General features: G+C 40.3%; 1 protein-coding gene across 2 annotated transcripts in view; it reads right to left on the bottom strand.

The window, feature by feature from the left end:
* Window positions 1–19,420, bottom strand: part of BTRC (beta-transducin repeat containing E3 ubiquitin protein ligase) — a 125,616-nt gene that overhangs the window by 62,593 nt on the left and 43,603 nt on the right. The window contains exons 3-4 of one of the 2 annotated variants that reach the window (XM_008050614.2): window positions 16,261–16,338; window positions 1,208–1,297 (exon numbers count right to left, since the gene is read on the bottom strand). In XM_008050614.2, coding sequence (XP_008048805.2) covers window positions 1,208–1,297; window positions 16,261–16,338 — 168 coding nt within the window. The remainder of the gene's footprint in view (window positions 1–1,207; window positions 1,298–16,260; window positions 16,339–19,420) is intronic. The other variant, XM_008050615.2, reaches the window with a different exon arrangement.

Here is a 19,420-nt window from a genome sequence, read left to right as displayed (position 1 = left end):
AGGATAAAGATTACATGACACTGGTTCTGGCTCTAATTATAGCAGTAAGCAACTAAGGGTCAGGGCGTATAACAAAATAGGTTAAACTAAAACAGCTAATGTTGGTGGCTGGGTGTGGCAGCTCACACCTATAATCCTAGCACTTTGAAGGGCTGAGGCAGAGGGAATGCTTGAGCCCAGGAGTTTGAGACCAGCCTGGGCAACATAGCAAGATCTCATCTCTACAAAAAATATCAAAAAATTCGCCAGGCATGGTGACGTGTGCCTGTGGTCCTAGCTATTTGGGAGGCTGAGGCGGGAGGCGCATGTGAACCCAAGGGTTTGAGGTTGGGGTGAGCCGTGACTGTGCCACTGTACTCCAGTCTGAACAACAGTGTGGGACCCTGACTCAAAAAAAAAAAAAAAAAAAAGTGTTGGGAACGTTGTAACATTAATAAACTTTGGAATGATTATAAAAACAATATTTTTGCAGTGAAGTAAAAGTCTAGAAACAGAGCTCATACTTAACATTACTTACTCCTGGAATGGTCAAAATGTGTGCCACTTGAATTTGAGTCAAAGATCCTATTAGAGATATCTGGAAAATTTGAGTCATGGGTGATAATGAAAAGCCTCAGATCTTTAACACTTCAGATTACTTTTTTACATTGAGGCTATAGATATGGCATGTATTTATATATGAGAAAGAGGCAGCTCACAGATGTGACTAACATACATGTTCACATGAAATGAGATCACCAAAAGTAGTATTTCTAGCATTAGTCATTCAACAGATATTGGAGACATGATCACTGGATTCTCTACAGCATATTTCACAATCCTTGCAGTGATGTGCTCTATGCTTAATTGCACTTAAAAACTGTGAATATATGCAAGTTCACAGAGCAGTGGAAATAAAACACGAACAAACTTAGAAAAATCATCGTACGCTGTCTGATATAAATTTTACCCATTTGTGATCATCTACGGGTGTGAAGCAACAAGTGTGTATCAGTCTAAGTGTGAGCAAAACACACACTCCAAGACTCGCTGCAGCTGAGAGGCGAAGAATCGCCCTGCAGTCCACTCCGGATGGAAAGATGCCTACTCTACTTGTCTCTCAAACACAAAACCCTAGACGAGCCCGTACACGACGCTCAGTAGAGACGCCTGCGGATACAGCACTGTTATCATGCAGTGTAGAACACGGACGAGTGAAATGACTTACTTTGGCCACACAACTTTCAGTCTTCATAGCAGTGCTTGCCAGACATACTGTTTCTTGGTTCAAGCAGAGCCTGGCACAGCTGTTGTAAGTCTGCGAAGAGAATGTTTTGGAAACAGGCTTTTAGAATATTGAAATTACTGCCACATTCAGCTTTCAAATTCTGTTCTAATGCTCAGACTCACACAAGTAGATTCCATGTGTACGTTACAGACTTAAGGGCCAGCTGAGAAACAAGTTAGAGCAGGAGGGCCAAGAAAGAGCCCACGAAAGCCACTGCTATGCCCATGAACAAACATGTGTGCTGAGGAGGCTCCCCTGTGTGGATGGAGGGGGTGGACACTGGTCACACAGCATTTATTACATGCACATTTGAAAACTGGCTTCCGCTTGAACAGCAAATGCTGTTCTGAGAAAAGGGTTACTTTTACTGTTTTCCTTCTAAACTATGAAATCATTGAGATCTAAAAGTAGTGAGAGGACATGTTTCTTATTCAGAACCACAGAAACAAAATTTTCAAACTATCCAGAAAAAAAAATGATTTTAAAACCAATCATGAAATCTTTGAAAAGAATCATAGTACAAGTATATTAAGCTTTGATTTTGTTTGCTTTAAGGAAAAAAGGAATACACCAAATTGAGAGAAAAGCAAAAAAAAAAAAAAAGATAAACCGACATTTATCCAGATCTTTAAAAATCACTCTGTAAGTACATCCAGTAGTCTGTTCAGGAGATGAATCAAAATAGAACAGACTATAGGAGAGAGACTGAAAAACACTAGTTATACTGTATTATAAGCAAACTCATTAGTGGTAACTGGCCAAGATATTAATAAAAATAAAGTTCTCCTTTTAGACTTAAGTTTTTACCGATGATACACATCACGTTTCTCAAACTCATGTGTATCCGAATCATCTGGAAGGCTCGTTACAACACAGTTCACTGGGCCCGGTCCCCAGGGCTTCTTGATAATTTACACTTTTAACAAGCCCCCAGTTGGTATTCATGCTGCCGATCCAGGAACACTCTTTGAGAACCACTGGTACAAACATATGTGTTGCATTTAAGGAGAAAAAACTAAAAACACAGACAATCTCTCAAAAACAACAGTAAGAAAGAATTTATTTTTCAAAATGGTAAGACAATTTCTGATGAACAGAGCAGCTGCAGAAATAATAATGAGGGCCTGTATACCCTTCACCAGCTTCTTCCTATGTCATGTCCCATAGACGCACAGACCATTGCTCAAAACGAAGAAATTAACTTGGCATTGTGATGTGAAGTACCAAACTTGGTTGATCAGCTTTTGCTGGTTTCCCATCGATGTCCTATTCCTGCTCAGGATCGAATCCAGGATGCCACCCTGCACTTTTATGCTCCCTTTGTCTCCTCTAACCTTGGACAATTCCTCTGTCTTTCCTTGCCTTTCATGGCTCTGACACGTCTGAAGATGACCGATACGTTAATCTACAGAGTGTCCCTCTGCTTGGGTTTGTCTGACGTTTTCTCGCGATTGCACTGAAGGTATTCCGCAGAGGGGAATGCTCTTCCCACTGCGTCAGATCAGAAGGTAGGCCAGGGCCTCTGGTGACGTGAGACTGGCTCGCTTGGCTAAGCACAAGTCTGCCAAAATTCTCCACCATAAACATATCATTTTCCCATAGGAATTAGTAAACATATCAAGGGAAACACTTTAATACTGCGCAAATATTCTGTTTCTACTTCAACTTTTGCCGCTAATTTTAGCATCCATTGGTGGATCTTACCTGTGGCAGTTTTAACTGTGTGTTCTAACGGTGAATTTGTTATTTCTCTTTCCCTCCACATTTATTAGCTGAAATTCTTCTGTAAGCAAGAGTTGTGATTTCTCCCCTCATTTATTTAGTTATATCAGCATGAACACAGACATGTTTTAAAGAACTCATTTTTGGTTAACTATCATATTTTGGAAATAGTTAATAAAATTCATTAAAAAATGGGGAAAGTAGCGGAGACACAAAGCGCCCCATCAGTATTATAAAATTAGTTTTTCTTTTAAGCAAGTTAAACTTTTAAAAATTTACACACTTAACTGTTTTATTTTTGTATCACTTAAGCTAAAATTATTTCACAAGAGGTGTTTCTTTACCGGGCGTGGTGGCTCATGCCTCTAATCCCAGCACTTGGCGGGGGTGAAGGCGAAAGGATTGCCTGAGCCCAAGGGTTTGAGACCAGCCTGCAACTTGGCAAGACCTTGTCTCTATATGAAATAAAAAAAATTAGCCGGGTGTGGTGGCACGTGCCTGTGGTTCTAGCTACTTAGAAGACTGTGCGGAAAGACAGCTTGAGCCCAGTAGCCATGATTTTGCCACTGTACTCCAGTCTGGGTGACAGAGTGAGACTCTCAAAAAAAAAGTGTGTGTATATATATATGTGTGTGTATATATACTCATATATGTATATAATTTAAAAAATTGGAGCATTAGTGTATAAACTATTGGTGCACATAAATTCTGGGCTCAGTGGTCAGTATTTTGCAATGATTAACTCTACAAACATTTACTATTCACGAACATGTAACAAAAATGTCTTTAAAATGAGATGTGCTATGCTTTTAAAAGGCACTTATGAAGTAATCAGCACTTACTAAAGAAAATAAAACTAGTCCAAGAATTCTGGCCCCAGTGATGGCAGAAATGACTGTGCTGGATCAGTCATCTTGCAGATAACAATGATGAACTCTAGGAACATGTGACGCTCTGTAAAGGCGCTGGCAAGGGACCTGGGGAGGAGACCCTGGGAGGAGCGGGCTGATCTGGACAGCCAGAGCTGTGCCGGGTCAGACGGCGTTTATGGGCTTCTTCCCTGAAGGTACTCACTCACTAGTCCACTGGGACAGGGTGACTAGGATTCAATTAGAAAGCCACAGTCTACTGGCTTGAGATATCAGAGGATAGAGTTTAAAACTGTCAAGTGCCTGGCAAGAGAAATGAGTAAGAACCATGGGGAAGGGGGAAGAAGAAAGCCTTAAAAAAAAAAAAAAAAAAAAAAAAAAAAAGCATATAAATTCCCCTCAGTGGCCAGGTGTGGTGGCTCATACCTGTACTCCCAGCACTTTGGGTGGCCAAGGCAGGAGGACTGCTTGAGGTTAGGAGTTTGAGACCAGTCTGATCGACATAGTGAGACCTTATCTCTACAAAAATATCAAAATATTAGCTGGGCATGGAGGTGTGTGCCCGTAGCTGTAGTCTCAGCTACTTGGAAGGCTGAAGCAGAAGGATCACCTGACTCCAGCAGGTCAAGGCTGTGGTGGCCATAAGTATGCCACTGCACTCCAGCCTGGGCAATACAGTAAGACTCCCACTCAAAAAATGAAAGAAAGCACAAAGTTCTCCTCAGATCCATGGCTAAGCACCAAAGGGTATATATGAAGGGGAGACCCCAAGAATTACAATGGAAGCTGGCAGCTGGAAGGCTGGGAAGGGGCTCCAGCTGGTGCTCACAAGGGGCGACGAGTCGAGAATTTGCCTCCTACTAAGCCAGAAGGGCTAAACACGCCTCCCAGGCAGCACTGCCCCACTCACTTGTGATGTCCATCACATAGGCAACAGTTTCCACACGGGAGAAAAGAAGGTAAACGGGATCCACATTCAAGAGAAAAAGGAATAAAAAACCAACCTGAGAAGACCAGTATCAGCACATATTATAGCTCTAAAGAAGTTATAACAAATATGTGCAATGACTTAAATAAAATACATGATTACAATGAATAAAGATTTAAAAACTCACTAGAAAAATGAAAAACTAAAGTGAAATTCTAAAATTGAAAAGTATATTATCTGAGATTTAAAATTCACTACTTAGACTTAAAAGCAGATTGGTGGCAGAAGAAACAGATCAACTGAAATCACACAAAGGAGAAAAAGATAGAAAAATAAAAATAAAAACAGTCTCAGTTATCTAGAAAGAATATGTGTGGTTGAAGTCCAAGGCAGAGAAAAGAGAAAAGAGAACAGGGCACCAAAAAGTTATGAAAAGAATGACCAAATATTTCCCAAATTCAGTGAAATCCATTGGCTTCCTAATCTAAAACTAGCAAAACCCAGGCAGTGTAAATTCAAAGAAAACTGCACCTAGACCCATCTCAGTGAAACCTGCTGAAAACCAATGACAAAGAAAAAAGGGAGGCCAGGAGCAATGGTTCATGCTTATAATCCCAGCACTTTGGGAGATCGAGGTGAGAGGACTGCCTGAACCCATGGGTTCAAGACCAGCCTGGTCAACTTGGTGAGAGCTCATCTCTACAATAAATACAAAAAAAAAAAAAAAAAAAAAATTAGTTGGGCATGGTGGTGCATGCCTGTAGTTCCAGCTGCTTGGAAGGCTAAGGTGGAAGGATCACCTGAGCCAGCAGGATGAGGCTACAGTGGCCGAGAGCATGCTACTGCACTCCAGCCTGGGCGACAGATTCCAACTAAAAAAAAAAGAAGGGGATATCATATATCTGGGAGCGATAATATAAATAACAATGGGGTTTTCACCACAAACAATGAAGGCTAGAAGACAAAGGAACATTTTTGAAGTGTTGAAAAGAAGGAAAAATAAAATCTCAAATCAGGCATCTTATGTTAAAAAAGAAAATTATAAATATGGAAAGAGAAAATCTAGAATAAACCTCGTGATGTTAAATCAGATTTGGAGGTATAAATGTGAGCTCACAGTTTTCAAAACATATAAGTATCAATGTAAAAGAAAAGTCAGTGTTTGAATCTTGGCTTCTAAATACCACTCTGCACTAAAGGGAACTACAGATCCCTGAGTTTCAGGGACTGACTAGGCAGATATGCAGTAACCCTGGAAATATTCAGAGAATGAAGACGATAATGTCAGAGGACATGGAAGTCAGCTTAAAAAGGCTTTCATTAGTCCAATATGAAACCAACTCAACATTAAAATAAGATATCAACAGAGTATATAACCTGTTGAATAAACAGGAAGCATTTCTTGGAAGACAGCTTCCCAAAACCGACACGACGTAAAATAAAAAATCTGAATAGCACTATATACCTATTAAAGAGATTGAAATTGCTATTTAAAAAGTCTCCCGGAAGGGCTCGGTAGCTCAGCCTGTAATCCCAGCACTTTGGGAGGCCAAGGCGAGAGGACTGTCTGAGCCCACAGGTTCAAGACCAGCCTAGGCAACTTGGTGAGACCTCGTCTCTACAATAAATAAAACACTAGCTGGGCGTGGTAGTGTGTGCCTGGAGTTCCAGCTCCTTGGAAGGCTGAGGCAGAAGGATTGCTAGAGCCCAACAGGTCAAGGTAGCGGTGGCTGGGAGTGTGCCACTGCACTCCAGCCTGGGCAGCAGACTGAGACTCCAACTCAAAAAAACCCCCAAAAAACAAAAAACCTTCCCACAAAGAAAACTGTATGCCCAATAGCTTCCCCTGGTAAATGTTACAAAATTTTAAGAAAGAGTCAGGCACGGTGGCTCACATCTGTCATCCCAGCACTTAGGGAGGCCAGGGTGGGTGGATTGCTTGAGCCTAGGAGGTCTGGGCAACATAGCCAGGCATGGTGGCATGCACCTATAGTCCCAGCTACTTGGTATGCTGAGGTGGAAGCCTCATCTGAGCCCAGGAGGCAAAGGCTATGGTGAGCAGTGACTGTCATGATGGTCAGTGCACTCCAGCCTGGATGACAGAGTGAGACCCCGACTCAAAACAAACAAATTTAATAAACAAGTAATACCAGGATCATACACAAAAACTTTCAGAGGGCTGGCATGGTGGCTCACGCCTGGAATCCCAGTACTTTAGGAGGTCAAGACTCTGATGCAAACAAAAAAAAAAAGCTTTTAGAAAATAGAGGAGGGAAAGACTTCCCAACTCATTTCACGACCCTAGCATAACCCTCATACTAAGACCTGACAAAGATTAAAAAGAAAACTACAAACCAGTATGAACATAGACATGAAAATTCTTAATAAAATCAATTAATGTAATTCACCACATTAACAGAATAAAAGGGGTAAAGGCCTAGATGATAAACCCCCTTGGGTCCCCTCCCACTGTGGGAGATAGAGATTTTCTGTCCTCTCAATAAATCCTGCTGTTAAAAGAAAAGAAAAAAAAAAAGCATCTGACTAAATGAAACATTCATTTTTTATTTAAAAACCACCTCAGACATCTAGGAATAAAACAAAATTTCCTTAATTTCATAAAAGGCATCTAAAAATTTTTTGAAATCACATTTAATTGCGAAAGACTCAATACTGTCCCTTTACAATTGAGAAAAAGGTGGAGATGTCCTCCTATCACATTCACTGAAGCAGAGGACACAGCTGTTAAAATAAAGCAAAGAAAGAAACAAAAGGCAAGTAAGTCAGAAAAGGAGAAATAAAACTGTCTTTATGATAAATGACAAGAAATAAGGCCAATAGTCAAAAATTATTTTTATTTCTATATGGTAACAACAAATAATCAGAGAATGAAAAAATGTACAATAGCACTGAAAAACATTAAATACCTAGGAATAAATTGAATAAGCTATGTGCAAGAAATATATACTGGAAACTAAAACACACTGGTTAGAAAAAAGTTCAAAGATATAAGTAAGAAGACACATAAATTTAATGACCAGAAAACTCACAGTTGAGATGCTAATTTTACTCAAATAGATACATGTGTCAATAAAACCCAAATCAAAACCTCACAGTCTTCTTTTTAATAGAAATTGCTGGGTTGATTTTAAAATTTACATAGAAATGCAAAGTATTCGGAATAATCAAAACAATATTAAGATAAAAACAAATCTTGAAAATTCATACTACCTGATTTTAAGACTTATAAAAAAATTAACAACAATTGAGACAGTATGGTTTTTGGTGCAAGGACAGACACCCATTCATGTGTCTCCCTGTCTACAGAGACATGAAACAGGGCTGGGGCAGAGCCTCAGCCACTGCTTCCCCCTGCTTTGTGTTCAGAGCAACATTTTCTCTAGACACAGAGTTAACTGGTTTTGACAAATGAACCCATGTAATTCAATGGGGGCAAGTAAAACCTTTTCAACAATAGTGCCAAAACAACTGATAAGATTATGGGGAAATCATGAACCCCAAACTCTACCTAACAGCACACATAATTTGAGATGGATCGAAGACCTAAATATAAATACTAAAACTTATAAGGCTTCTAGAAGAAAACTTGGAAGAATTACCTTCACAATGATGGGGCAGGCAATGGAAGTGCCCTAAGAGAAAACTGATGCACTTCACCTAAAACCAGAAACTCCACATCAAAACACTCCATGAATTAAGAGGCAAACCACAGATTGTGAGAAAACATTCAGACACATACATCTCACAGAGGACTCGTATCCTGAACTCAATATAGTTGAGTTTTACACCTTAACTATAAAAAGACATACAATGCAATTTTTAAAAATGGCTAAAACCTTAGATACTTCACAAAAGAGGACACCTGAATAACCAATAAGCACATGAAAAGGACTGAACACATGCTCACCAAAAAGTTTTAGATAAGAACATTCATAGCCGGATGCAGTGTCTCACACCTGCAATCCCAGCACTTTGGGAGGCTGAGGCAGGAGGACTGCCTGAGCCCAGGGACTCATGACCAGCCTTGGTTACTTGGCGAGACCTCGTCTCTACAATAGATAAAAAAATCAGCAGGCACGGTAGCGAGCATCTGCAGTTCCAGCTACTTGCAAGGCTGAGGCGGAAGGATCCGCTGAGCTCAGCAGACTGCGGCTGCGGTGGCCGTGAGTGCCACTATACTCCAGCCTGGGAGACAGAATGAGACTCCTACTCCAAAAAGAAAAAGGAAAAAAAAAATCATGGTAACTTACGGAATAAAACAGTAAGAAAGAACGAACTACTGATAGACACAGCAACAAAGACCAATCTCCCTAGCATGATGCTGAGTGAAAGCAAGACCTCAAAAATCCGTCACTTCATGACATGACGTTCTTGATAAAGCAAAACTAATCTTCAGTGGCAGTAAGCTGATCAATATCTGATTCACTGTGCGTGGGGAAACTGAGGACCAGAAGCGCTTTCTTGGGTGATGAAAACATTCTCTCTCTTGACTGAGGTGGTGGCTACAAGGTGGATTCATAAAAAATTCACTGACTTATACAATTATGTGTATGGCTCACTGAAAAAATAAAAATATAAAAAGCATATACAGTATTACAGAGGTCGGTCCAGTGATTAAAAAGATATCATACTATTTTTTTGGGGAAATTAAGCTATAAAAAGTAGAAAAACTGGCAGTCTTTCCTTTTAGAGGGATTTGCCTGTGTCAGGTCTTTCTGGCACAAAACTTTCACCAGTCTTTTGTTTCCTCTCTTCTTACTTTAATAAACTTTGGTTTTTAAAAAAGTAGAAAAACTAATTTGCTTCCCTTTGAAATTACCCTCTTGCCCCATTACAAATGAATACGACATATTTAGGGGAACATTAGACAGATTCAGAAAACCTGTGCCAGGCCCGAGGGAGTTCCAGACTAGGGCTACATAGTACACAGGCTCTTCTTTTCTAGACATTCCATCTGTAAAATGGGTAAATGACCCAGTTTATCTCCCAAGGACTGGGAGATACACACATCAGTAAACTAAAACTTGTCACAGTCCTTTGATCACTCTGGAATTAAAAGGCTAAAACACTCACATTTTCCTATTGTTAAGACTCCTTCCAGTTTGAAATCAAACTAGTAAATACATGGCCACAGGCAAGACAGGTTCTGTCCCCAGGCAACATCTGAAAAGGTGGCTTCGTTGCTGAACCAGAAGAGGCAGAGTGTCTTGTGTTGGAGTACTTGAATACGCTTTTATATCGCGTATAAAGCACATAAGCATAAACTAGTAAGATGCCTTGCTGAAAACTACCTTCTTTGTGAAAGCAGGCAGTAATTCTGAACAAGTTTTCAATTTTCACACTGCTGCTAGGGTAAAACATTTTAAAGAGTTTAATTTTTTACAATGGATTCAATGACATAGGATTATCTCACAAAGTAATGGCTAATCAATAGAAGGTTTACTTGTCAGGTGAAACATATAACACACTAAAAGGGATTGATTGCCAGACTTCCCCTTATTTACTAGAAGGTATATATTTAAAATGACACAAACTTGTTACCAGGCTGCATTCTTTTAACCTTGCAAAAAGCTGCCTAAGAAATCTGTTCAGCAGCTGGAGAGCAGAACAAGATACAGATAATGGAAATGGCTAGTGACTGGGGGTGGGGGCAGCAGGAACCTTCCCATGCATGGTAACATCAGATCCTGCCCCAAGCCAGAAGATGGTCAGAGAAAGCAAACTACAGAGTGATGCTAAGGACACTGGAACTGGGCTTTGGAAATGCCGCACGGACGCTCCCCACGCCTGAGCAGCAGACGGGGCTGTACCCTATCTCTGTTCGTGTTGCTCCTCGGGCCTAATTTTTAGGACTCCCGCAGCTGGGCATGAGAGGCTCCCCCTCTTCCTCTTCTTTAAAAAGCAAAATGGTCCACCCGCTTAAGCAACGAGTACAAGATGACTGCCCATATGGACTTTGGCCAGGATATAAACTGTTTCCTTTATAATTTATTCACAGTATCTCAACTCTCTATGTGAAAATACACTCTTTAGTCGTTGTAAACCAGTAGGTTCAATACTATTTTTCCTGTAAGTCGGTGATTACACAATTTATCAAAGAATGATTACAGTGAAATACAAATAAAACAAAACACAAACCCTCTATACAGTTTTCTTTCCTCAAAGTAATTTTAAGAAAGCTGGTTATTAAATTGCTTCTTTTTGAAGAAGGTTTTTTTATTTTTGTAGCTAGGCACAAATTGCCAAACTGTGGGGTTTTTTTTCCCCGAATGTTATTAGACTCTAAAGGATTCAGCAGAAGTGGGAAGTTATATAAACAAATCACTTCATCAGATTTGGAAAGATCACTTTTGTCTTACTTAAGAGACCTACATTAATTACCTTTAAGGTCTTTTACATGGACTATTTAAAATAAGTACAATTTATTTATTTATTTCAAATGAGGTGCTTCTTCCAAAGTATTAAATAATGTCTACAAATGCAAAAGCATTTTTATAAATAGGTAATTAAAACAGATGACTAAAATTAAGTCAAGCTGCAAAACATTACCCAGAATGCACTGTGATTTTTTTTTTTTAATAAACATCTCAAGCAATTATTATTTTTTTTTTTTTTTACATTCAAAGCCCAAAGCACTTCGGGGGGGAAAAAGAGGCAGGAGTTTCATAGGGTAAAGAAACACACACATAGAATGAAATAATGCCAAACCCCAAACTAAAGTATTTACAAGACAGTCCCTTAAGCGTAGTTTGTCATATTGCAATTACACCTTGCCTACTGCCAAGCCAAAGTGCTTCCCGTTGCCACTAGAGGGAGAAGTATCTCACCACAAAGCGATGGCAGACAGAGAAGGGGTTTTCTTGAGCAATTATCAGAACAAAGCTCCCTTGGCTGTGTGTACCTTCTAATTACTCAATACAATTAAAATGACTAACCTAAAACAAATAGGAAAAAAAAGGCCTGCCTGCCTGATATCGGGGACTTCATTAAACCTTTTCTTCTCATCAATCAAATCAGAAAGATGGGAATGCCGTCATGTATGAACACTACGGAACTATTAAAGGAAGTAAATTATGATAGGCTTTTTTTTTTTCTTTTAAGGAAGAAAAGAAGTGCATCCCTTGAAAAAAGAAACGTCTGGGTATTTACCCATCTGGATGCCGCCTGAAAACAAATTGTCCTCCAAAGAACAGAAATACAGTATGTTTTCTCTCAGTTCACTGGCTTATGAATGACTTTTGTTGTTGTGGCTTTGTTAATACACACTACAATGTCATTTTCTGCGTCAGCAACGTGCTTTTTCCTCCTCCTCATCCAACTGCATAAAGGAGCTGTGCCCATCAGGCTTCCCTGCCTACCCTGACTGTTTTTACTTGAAGTTCCCACTGCTGCCAGGGAGCTCTTCAAGGCAATGCTTGGGACAGCGCAGGCATTTGGGAGGGGAGGGGAGGGGAGCATGGCAAGCAAGGAAAACGCCCACGTATTCCTTTGAAAAGACTTACGCAGTTCCTTTATAAGGCCCAGTCATTAACAGAAGATGACAACACAATCATTTTTCTTTCAGCTGACAACTGTGACATTTTTCCAGCCGCGTGCAAGGTGTTGAAAGCCTGGCAGCTGTTACCTCCTGGGATGAAGACACTTTTTTATCCTCCCCTGACAGTTTAACTCAGTGGGTCAGCACCTTTAAAGACTGTGAAGTATCCTTGAAGAGGATGGAAGCTTGAATTACTGCTCCCTCCCTAATCAATGTGAACCCCCACTGCAGGTGAAGCCTCCATCTATAGAGGTGCACGGGGGAGGAAATGTAATGCCCTGAGCCAGATGGTTTTTATCTTGTTTTTAAAGAATAAAGGAGCAAGCTAACAAGGGAGACAGCTACTTTGTTAGCTTCTTGGCCTCTCTCATGGCTTTGCATCCCCAGGGTTCCAGCTACACAAGAGAAAGAATACAGAAAAACGTAAACACTTCAAGAAATATAACTAGAGGCTGGCATCACGCTGCTTTCAAAGAGTCCAGAGAGCGCCACTCAGTGCTTTATTTATCGCGGCCCACGTTCTCAGGATGGTAAGTGGACACACGCACGGGGGGAGGGGAGGGGAGGAGGACGAGACAGTGGTCACAATTTACTCAATTACAGAGAGAGGCAGGGCTGACAGATCCTATTAGCACCAATGTGAAGCAAGGAAGAGCTGCATGTTGTAAGGCTACCTTTTCAGAAAGTCACGAGCACTTCCACGTGCCCTCCCAGGCCCCAGCCCTGGGAGCAGATGTGAATAAAAGCCGGGAGGGCAGCAGCCATGGTTTCCTTCACATGGCAGAGCAAAGCTAAAGAGCGAACTGCAGCGACTCCCTACATCTTCCACCTAGAAGCCCAAACTGTACTTCATTGCCAAGAGCTGAGACGGTTGTTCTGAAGCTAAGGGAATTCACCTTCTTTACAAGGGCATTCTGCTTCGCCCTCCCCCACGACGTCCCCACCTCCTCATGTTGGACATGCAACACAAAAGCAGGCGGACACAATGACCTGGCGACATAGGGAGTGGCGTCGCTTACCCTTCTCCTTCAGCATTTCCTCTTCTGGTCACATCTTTGTTAGGTTTTGGAACTACTGTTATGGTGGCCTTATGACAGTGAAGAAGTGTCCTTCTCTATTTTCTGAAAGGCTCTGTATAAAACTGGTATCATTTCTCTCTTAAAGGTTTGTTAAATTCACCAGTGAAGCCATATGGGCCTTCTGATAATTAATTAAACTTCTTTAAGAGACACTGGACTATTCAAATTTTGTTTTGCTTGTTTTGGTAAATTGCATTTTTCAAAAAATTTGTCCATCTCATCAAAGTTGTCAAATTTCTGGCATTAGGTTGTTGATAATATTCCCTTACTATTCTTTTAATATCTGTAAGAATTAAAATGATAACACTTCCTTCAGCTCCTCCAGTATTTAAACACCTCTCCAAATTAACATGTAGTCGTCAAGTTCTCAAAGATGGCAAAACTCTACTTCAGAATAATACACATAAACTACTGAGTTAAAGCAGCACTAAATTGTTATAACATAACTGAACTTTTTATAATCAATAGCGAAAGAGTTCCTCAAATCCTATTAGAAATATCTGCAAAACAATCTCAATTAAGTGACTGACTCACAGGATGCAAATCTGACTTGTAGCAAAATGAGGCATAAGGTGGCTTGGATAGCTTTTGTCTATAAACTTGGCTACAGGGTAAAAAACAAAATAGCAAATGGCACTTCATTATTGTCACGTGCAATAGAAAAAAGAGGGAGGTTAAGCAGCTTCCATACCATATCCTACCTTTAAAAACATCAGCAGTGGGTAATCAAACCCACTGCAGCCCTGGACAGCTGCCCTGTGACCCGCTTCTGTTGACCCCTGTTATTCATGACTCTTCCCTCAGATCGAGGGGCAAGCTCCCAGGGAGTGACCACCACAATAGACAGACACAAGCCAACAGTAATCTGGTTCGAGCAAAAAACCAGATGGCGCTGCAATAAATTTACAAATCTGCATTCATGGGGCTGTTAAAACACCCAGAAGCCAAAAGACTCCCAGGGCCCCAGGAGGATCCCCAACGTCCCGTGTCTAAAGGCCATTTCTCTTTGCAAGAACATTGAGTTCATGCTCTTCACAAAGAGAATGGAGATAAAACCCTTCACAAAGGAGGGAGGGGGAAAGCCTCGTGACCTAATTAATCTCCAGAGCTCGGATCTCAACACAGAATGACAGATATTAGAAAAATCATTTTGCAGCACTATGGGGGGGGGGGAGAGGCTGTAAAACTAAAGTGAAGGGGTAAAGAGAACCCACTAAAACAGCAATAAAACACCAACACTGGATCTCTTTTAAACACTGCACACAACAGATCTTGCAAGTAGAAAATGATTCAATAATGTATGCATTTATTTTTAAAATGAATCAGATTAGTCCCATGTGTGACCTGCTGGTCCATCTGTATGTGCTGGACTTAATAGGCACGATTCTCTCTCTCGCTTCAGTTTGAAGTATGAGAGAGATAAATTTAGTTTAATTTTCAACAGATCAGCCTATCCATTTTCCAAATGGACCATCTGGATCAGCCTATTAAAATTAATTTATAACTTTGCAGAGTGAAAATTCGTTTGTTAGCTTAAATAAAGTTGCCAAAACTTTTTGTCGTGTCATTGTTTTCTGACAGTTGTTTCTGTGTACTGGGTAGAGTGTTTCCACCTTGAAACTGATCTTATTCAGTTTTGTTCCACTGATTTAATCAGGTGTTGAATCTCCACATTGTTAAAACTGTAACTGTCTCAACATCGATGACTGATCATTCTTTTTTAGTTTTTTAAACAAAGCTTCCTGGAATGATTCAATTCTATCTACTGAACAATTGTTTTTATAAAAAAGAGAAGAGTACCCACCCAGAAAACTTCTAGTATATAGTAAATGTAAAACACGAATGTGTCACAAGTCCAAGTACTTTCCCTATAAATGAACACTGTTTATAAACTGGAGTCAGGAGGCAGAAGTACAAATGCTTTGGGACCACAGAGGCAAGCTGCAAGTCCCTGACTGGCTGGCCAAATCAGCTAACCTCCGCAGGCCTCCATCATCCTCATCTAGAAGCTGGAAACCATACTCTATTTAGCAGGTTCCTGCAAGTGCTCGACACATGTCAGCTCTCTCTTCCGAGTTCCTAGAACCATGCCATGCATATACATCAATTAACATCATCTGCGCTACTGCCCATCCTGTAGCCCATTTTGTACTAAACACGGTTAGGTGGCACACTTTCTACTGGGTAACACTGGAAGGACTTGTTTCTGCTGCCAATGAGTAAGGAAGATGTGGGAGGCTGCTACAGGCAGTGAAAAGAACAGATTTGTGGCCAGTGCTTTATACTTTAATTTTTAAAAAGAGTATATGGTATTACATTTGCACAAGTAAAATGTGTTACCTTTTGGAGGTAGGGGGACAGCGGTGAGCAGATTTTTTTTTTTTAAGTTATCATCAATAATGGCCTTTACTTCTAGAAAAAGCCAACAAAATACTGCTCAGACTAAAAGGGCTAATTTCATCACTGGTAGATGTGTTCTGATAATTTTGTAAAAAACATGAAGAATCTTAACTAGAAATAAGGTTTAAAGTCAACTATCCTACCATCTACACTTAAAAAGCACTTAAAGTTATTTTTCTTGAATGAGAACTCTTGTTTTTGATTTTTGTATTCATTACATGTAACCAACTGACTGCCCTGTACTTGTATACCTAGGAAGTTTTTTAAATAATTGGGAAAACAATGTCTCCTGATTGAAATTGATGGCTCTGGCCAGGCTAACTTCAGAGTACCCTTAATGTAAGCTCCACTGCTTAAAGAATGGAAAAATCAAGGGTTTCCTGTCTTTTGTTTTGTTGTTGATAGCTTTTTATTTTAAGTAAGACTGAATTTCATACCTGTCTAAGTGAATTCTTCTCTGGTATTATCTTCCTAGGGGGTTCGCCATTATTACAGTCTTCTCTCTCTGAGGAATTCTGTGAAAGAAAGTAAGCTTTAATTCAGTTCTCATTATCTTCAATCTTATTCTGTGGGAGTAAACTGAATCACATTTCTAATTCTGTAAGCTAGAACACCATGTCTATGTATGCATTCATTCACTTGAAGATTCATACACATATAGATAGACAATGTGTAAAGGAAAACATACGCCCATGTATACACATACATGATGCAACTGATCTGGGTGGAAAGTGTTTCACACGTATGTTTAAGCACTGCCCAGGGGATCAATTCATTCCAATACTGGTTTGCTCTTTGACCCAGGCGGACACTGGACACAAAAAAGAAGAACCTAAAATGTCAGTGGTGTTTTTACATACTTGGGGCGGGGGGCGGGGGGGGGGGGCGGGGACCAACAATCCAATTGAAAACAAGTTGAGAAGTACTAAAAATTCTCTCGTCGACATCCATACATCTCTTTCTGCAAGGCAAATGAAGAAAACCCAAATCACATATTATGTGGGTTTTATTTTCTGCAACTACATTTGTAACATTGATATTTTTAAATCCTGCAGTTGTATATTTATTATATTACCTTTAGTCATATTTTAACCAGAGAGCTACTTAATTTTTAGGCCCAGAAATTATTTCCAACATGACTTTATCTGAAAATTCTCATACAAGCACAAAATTATTATTATATAATCATTACTGAACTCTAAACGTACATATAAGCTTCACTGTTTTTGGTTTGCATTAGATATTATGTTTTAAAAGATTCTGAAGGATAAAAAAATGTCCTCTGTCATTTTGAGGCACTTTTCATCTCTGTGACTAACACCTGTGTGTTTTGTGTGTCACCTCTAGTTAGCTTACCAGTAACCCCAAAGTTTCCTTTTGGATCAAAATCTCTTGTGGGGCTTAACTTGATGTTTTACACTGTTATGGTCACTTTATGGCAGAGGTCCCTAACATCGCAGAAGAAAAAGCATCGCTAAAAAAAGGGACAGGCATTCAAGAACCTCAGCGCTCTAACTCCTTTCCCTCCCTATTTGGCGCCTACCCAGAAATGGGGGAGAGATACAGCTAGATGACGGTAAAGCATGCCACATGGGGAAACCGCCAAGATGGCCATCAGAAGGGAATCAAAGAGAGAAGAGGCCGGCATGAAGCCCGTACCACCAAGTCGGACGCTGAACTTTGTTTTTTACTAAAGAGAATACATCAATGTCTTAAATGCCAAATTTGAGTCTTACGTGATGAAAGTTTACGGCAGCATTCAGTTATAAACTTGTAGTCTGCAAGTGTTTACTCTTCAAACCACAAAGTCCCACCCCCTTTAAATAACACGGCACAGCAGATCACCTCGACCTGCTTGATTCAGTGTGAGGTCCTGCATCTTAAAATTACGTTTTATCAAAATGCCATTATATAACTTGGAAGCCTAATTACTTTTTGCTGGAAGTTTGTTGTACTGAAGACATCATAAATCACATTTTCGTCCTGCAGGTGCTTGGGCTGAAACACAATTGCTGGTCAACTCCTCCATACTGAATTGTAAAGTGGAAAACAGTCATCTCACCCTCACAGAATAAGTGGTGACTCTCTAGCCTGTATCCACTGTCCTCTTCCTCCTGACCCTCTATTTTATCTGATTTTGATGGATGACCACTGCGTGGGCATTATGGAAATGTGGAGGGAGTTCAAGGGTGCTCCAGCACTCGTGAGGAGGTCCTTTCCCCTTCCTACCTCACTGGGCAAAGACTATATAGGTGGCCTTGTTGAAAGAAGAACTCTGGAACAGAACACAGGGAAAGATAACCTAAGAAATGTTGGTAGAGCCAGTTCTTTTTAGACAGATTAAGCCAATACTTTTCACTCTGGACCATCATGAGAAACCAAATCGAAACAGAAAATCCAACTCTGCTGTTACACAAAATAGAGGCAGAGACATTAAGCAGTCATGACACCAGGAGCAAGGACTAAGTTCCATCCAAAGAGCAGAGGCAGAACACCAGCAAGTGGGATGCGCAGGTCCACAGTCTTGAGGGGAAGGGTGACAGCGAAGTGGCCATGTGTACCTAAGTGTCACCTCTGTAGCTCTCAGCACCTCCCCAGCGTCACCCAGGAGAGCTCCGGGCACAGTTATTTCCTACATCTTGACCTATGAGGATTCCCAATAAGCCACATGCACAACTTCCCGAGGTCATCAAGCTAAACCATGTCCAGGAAATTCTACTTAAAAGGGTGACCAGTGGATGTGGGCAAGAATCATCAAAACCATCAGTGGATGCTAAAATCAGCAAGGAAGATGGGTGCAGTGGCAAGTGCCTGTACTCAGGAGGCTGAGGCAGAAGGAATGCTTGAGCCCAGGAGTTTGACAGCAGCCTGGGCAACGCAGCAAGGCACTATCTCAAAAAATAAAATAAAATAAAATAACCTAAATCTACTCTTAAGAAAGTATCAGACTAAACCCCAAATGAGGGTCCTCCTGTAAAATTACAAGCCTGTACTTAGCAAAAAGCATGAAGGCTATGAAATACAGAAGAAGGACTAGGGAATTGTTTCGGATTAAAGGAAACTAAAGAGATATGAGAACTGAATGTAACTTGTTATCTGAGATTTTCTTTTCCCATAAAGGACATTATTGGGATAATTGGAAAAATTTTAATAAGGTCCACAGATGGACTTCTAACTCTGTATCAATATTAATCTCCTGATTGTTCCTCACTTTTAAAATTTACATTAAAAAATGCATTCATTTTGGTATACAGTTCTATAAGTTTTGGCAAAAGCATAGCCATGCAACTAGCACAACCAAAATATAAAGCAATTCCATCACTTCCAATATTCCACTGATATGCCCCTGTATAGGCAGCCCTCTGAAAATCACTGACACATTGGCTCAATACTTTTTGCCTTTATCAGAATGTCACATAAACGTGATGACATAGTATGTAATCTTTTGAATCTGGATTTTTTTCACTTAACAAATTTGTGATACATTTGTGTTGTGGTATGCACATTACTCTTTCTTTCCTTTTTATTGCCAAGCAGTATTCCATTGTGTGGATATGCCATGCCACCATTTGTCCCTCCATTCAATTTCCCAATTTT

The sequence above is a fragment of the Carlito syrichta genome, unplaced genomic scaffold, assembly GCF_000164805.1.
Source record: "Carlito syrichta isolate Samal-C Ts95f unplaced genomic scaffold, Tarsius_syrichta-2.0.1 Scaffold153560, whole genome shotgun sequence".
NCBI classification, from domain to species: domain Eukaryota; kingdom Metazoa; phylum Chordata; class Mammalia; order Primates; family Tarsiidae; genus Carlito; species Carlito syrichta.
This window is presented reverse-complemented; position numbering and strand designations above follow the sequence as displayed.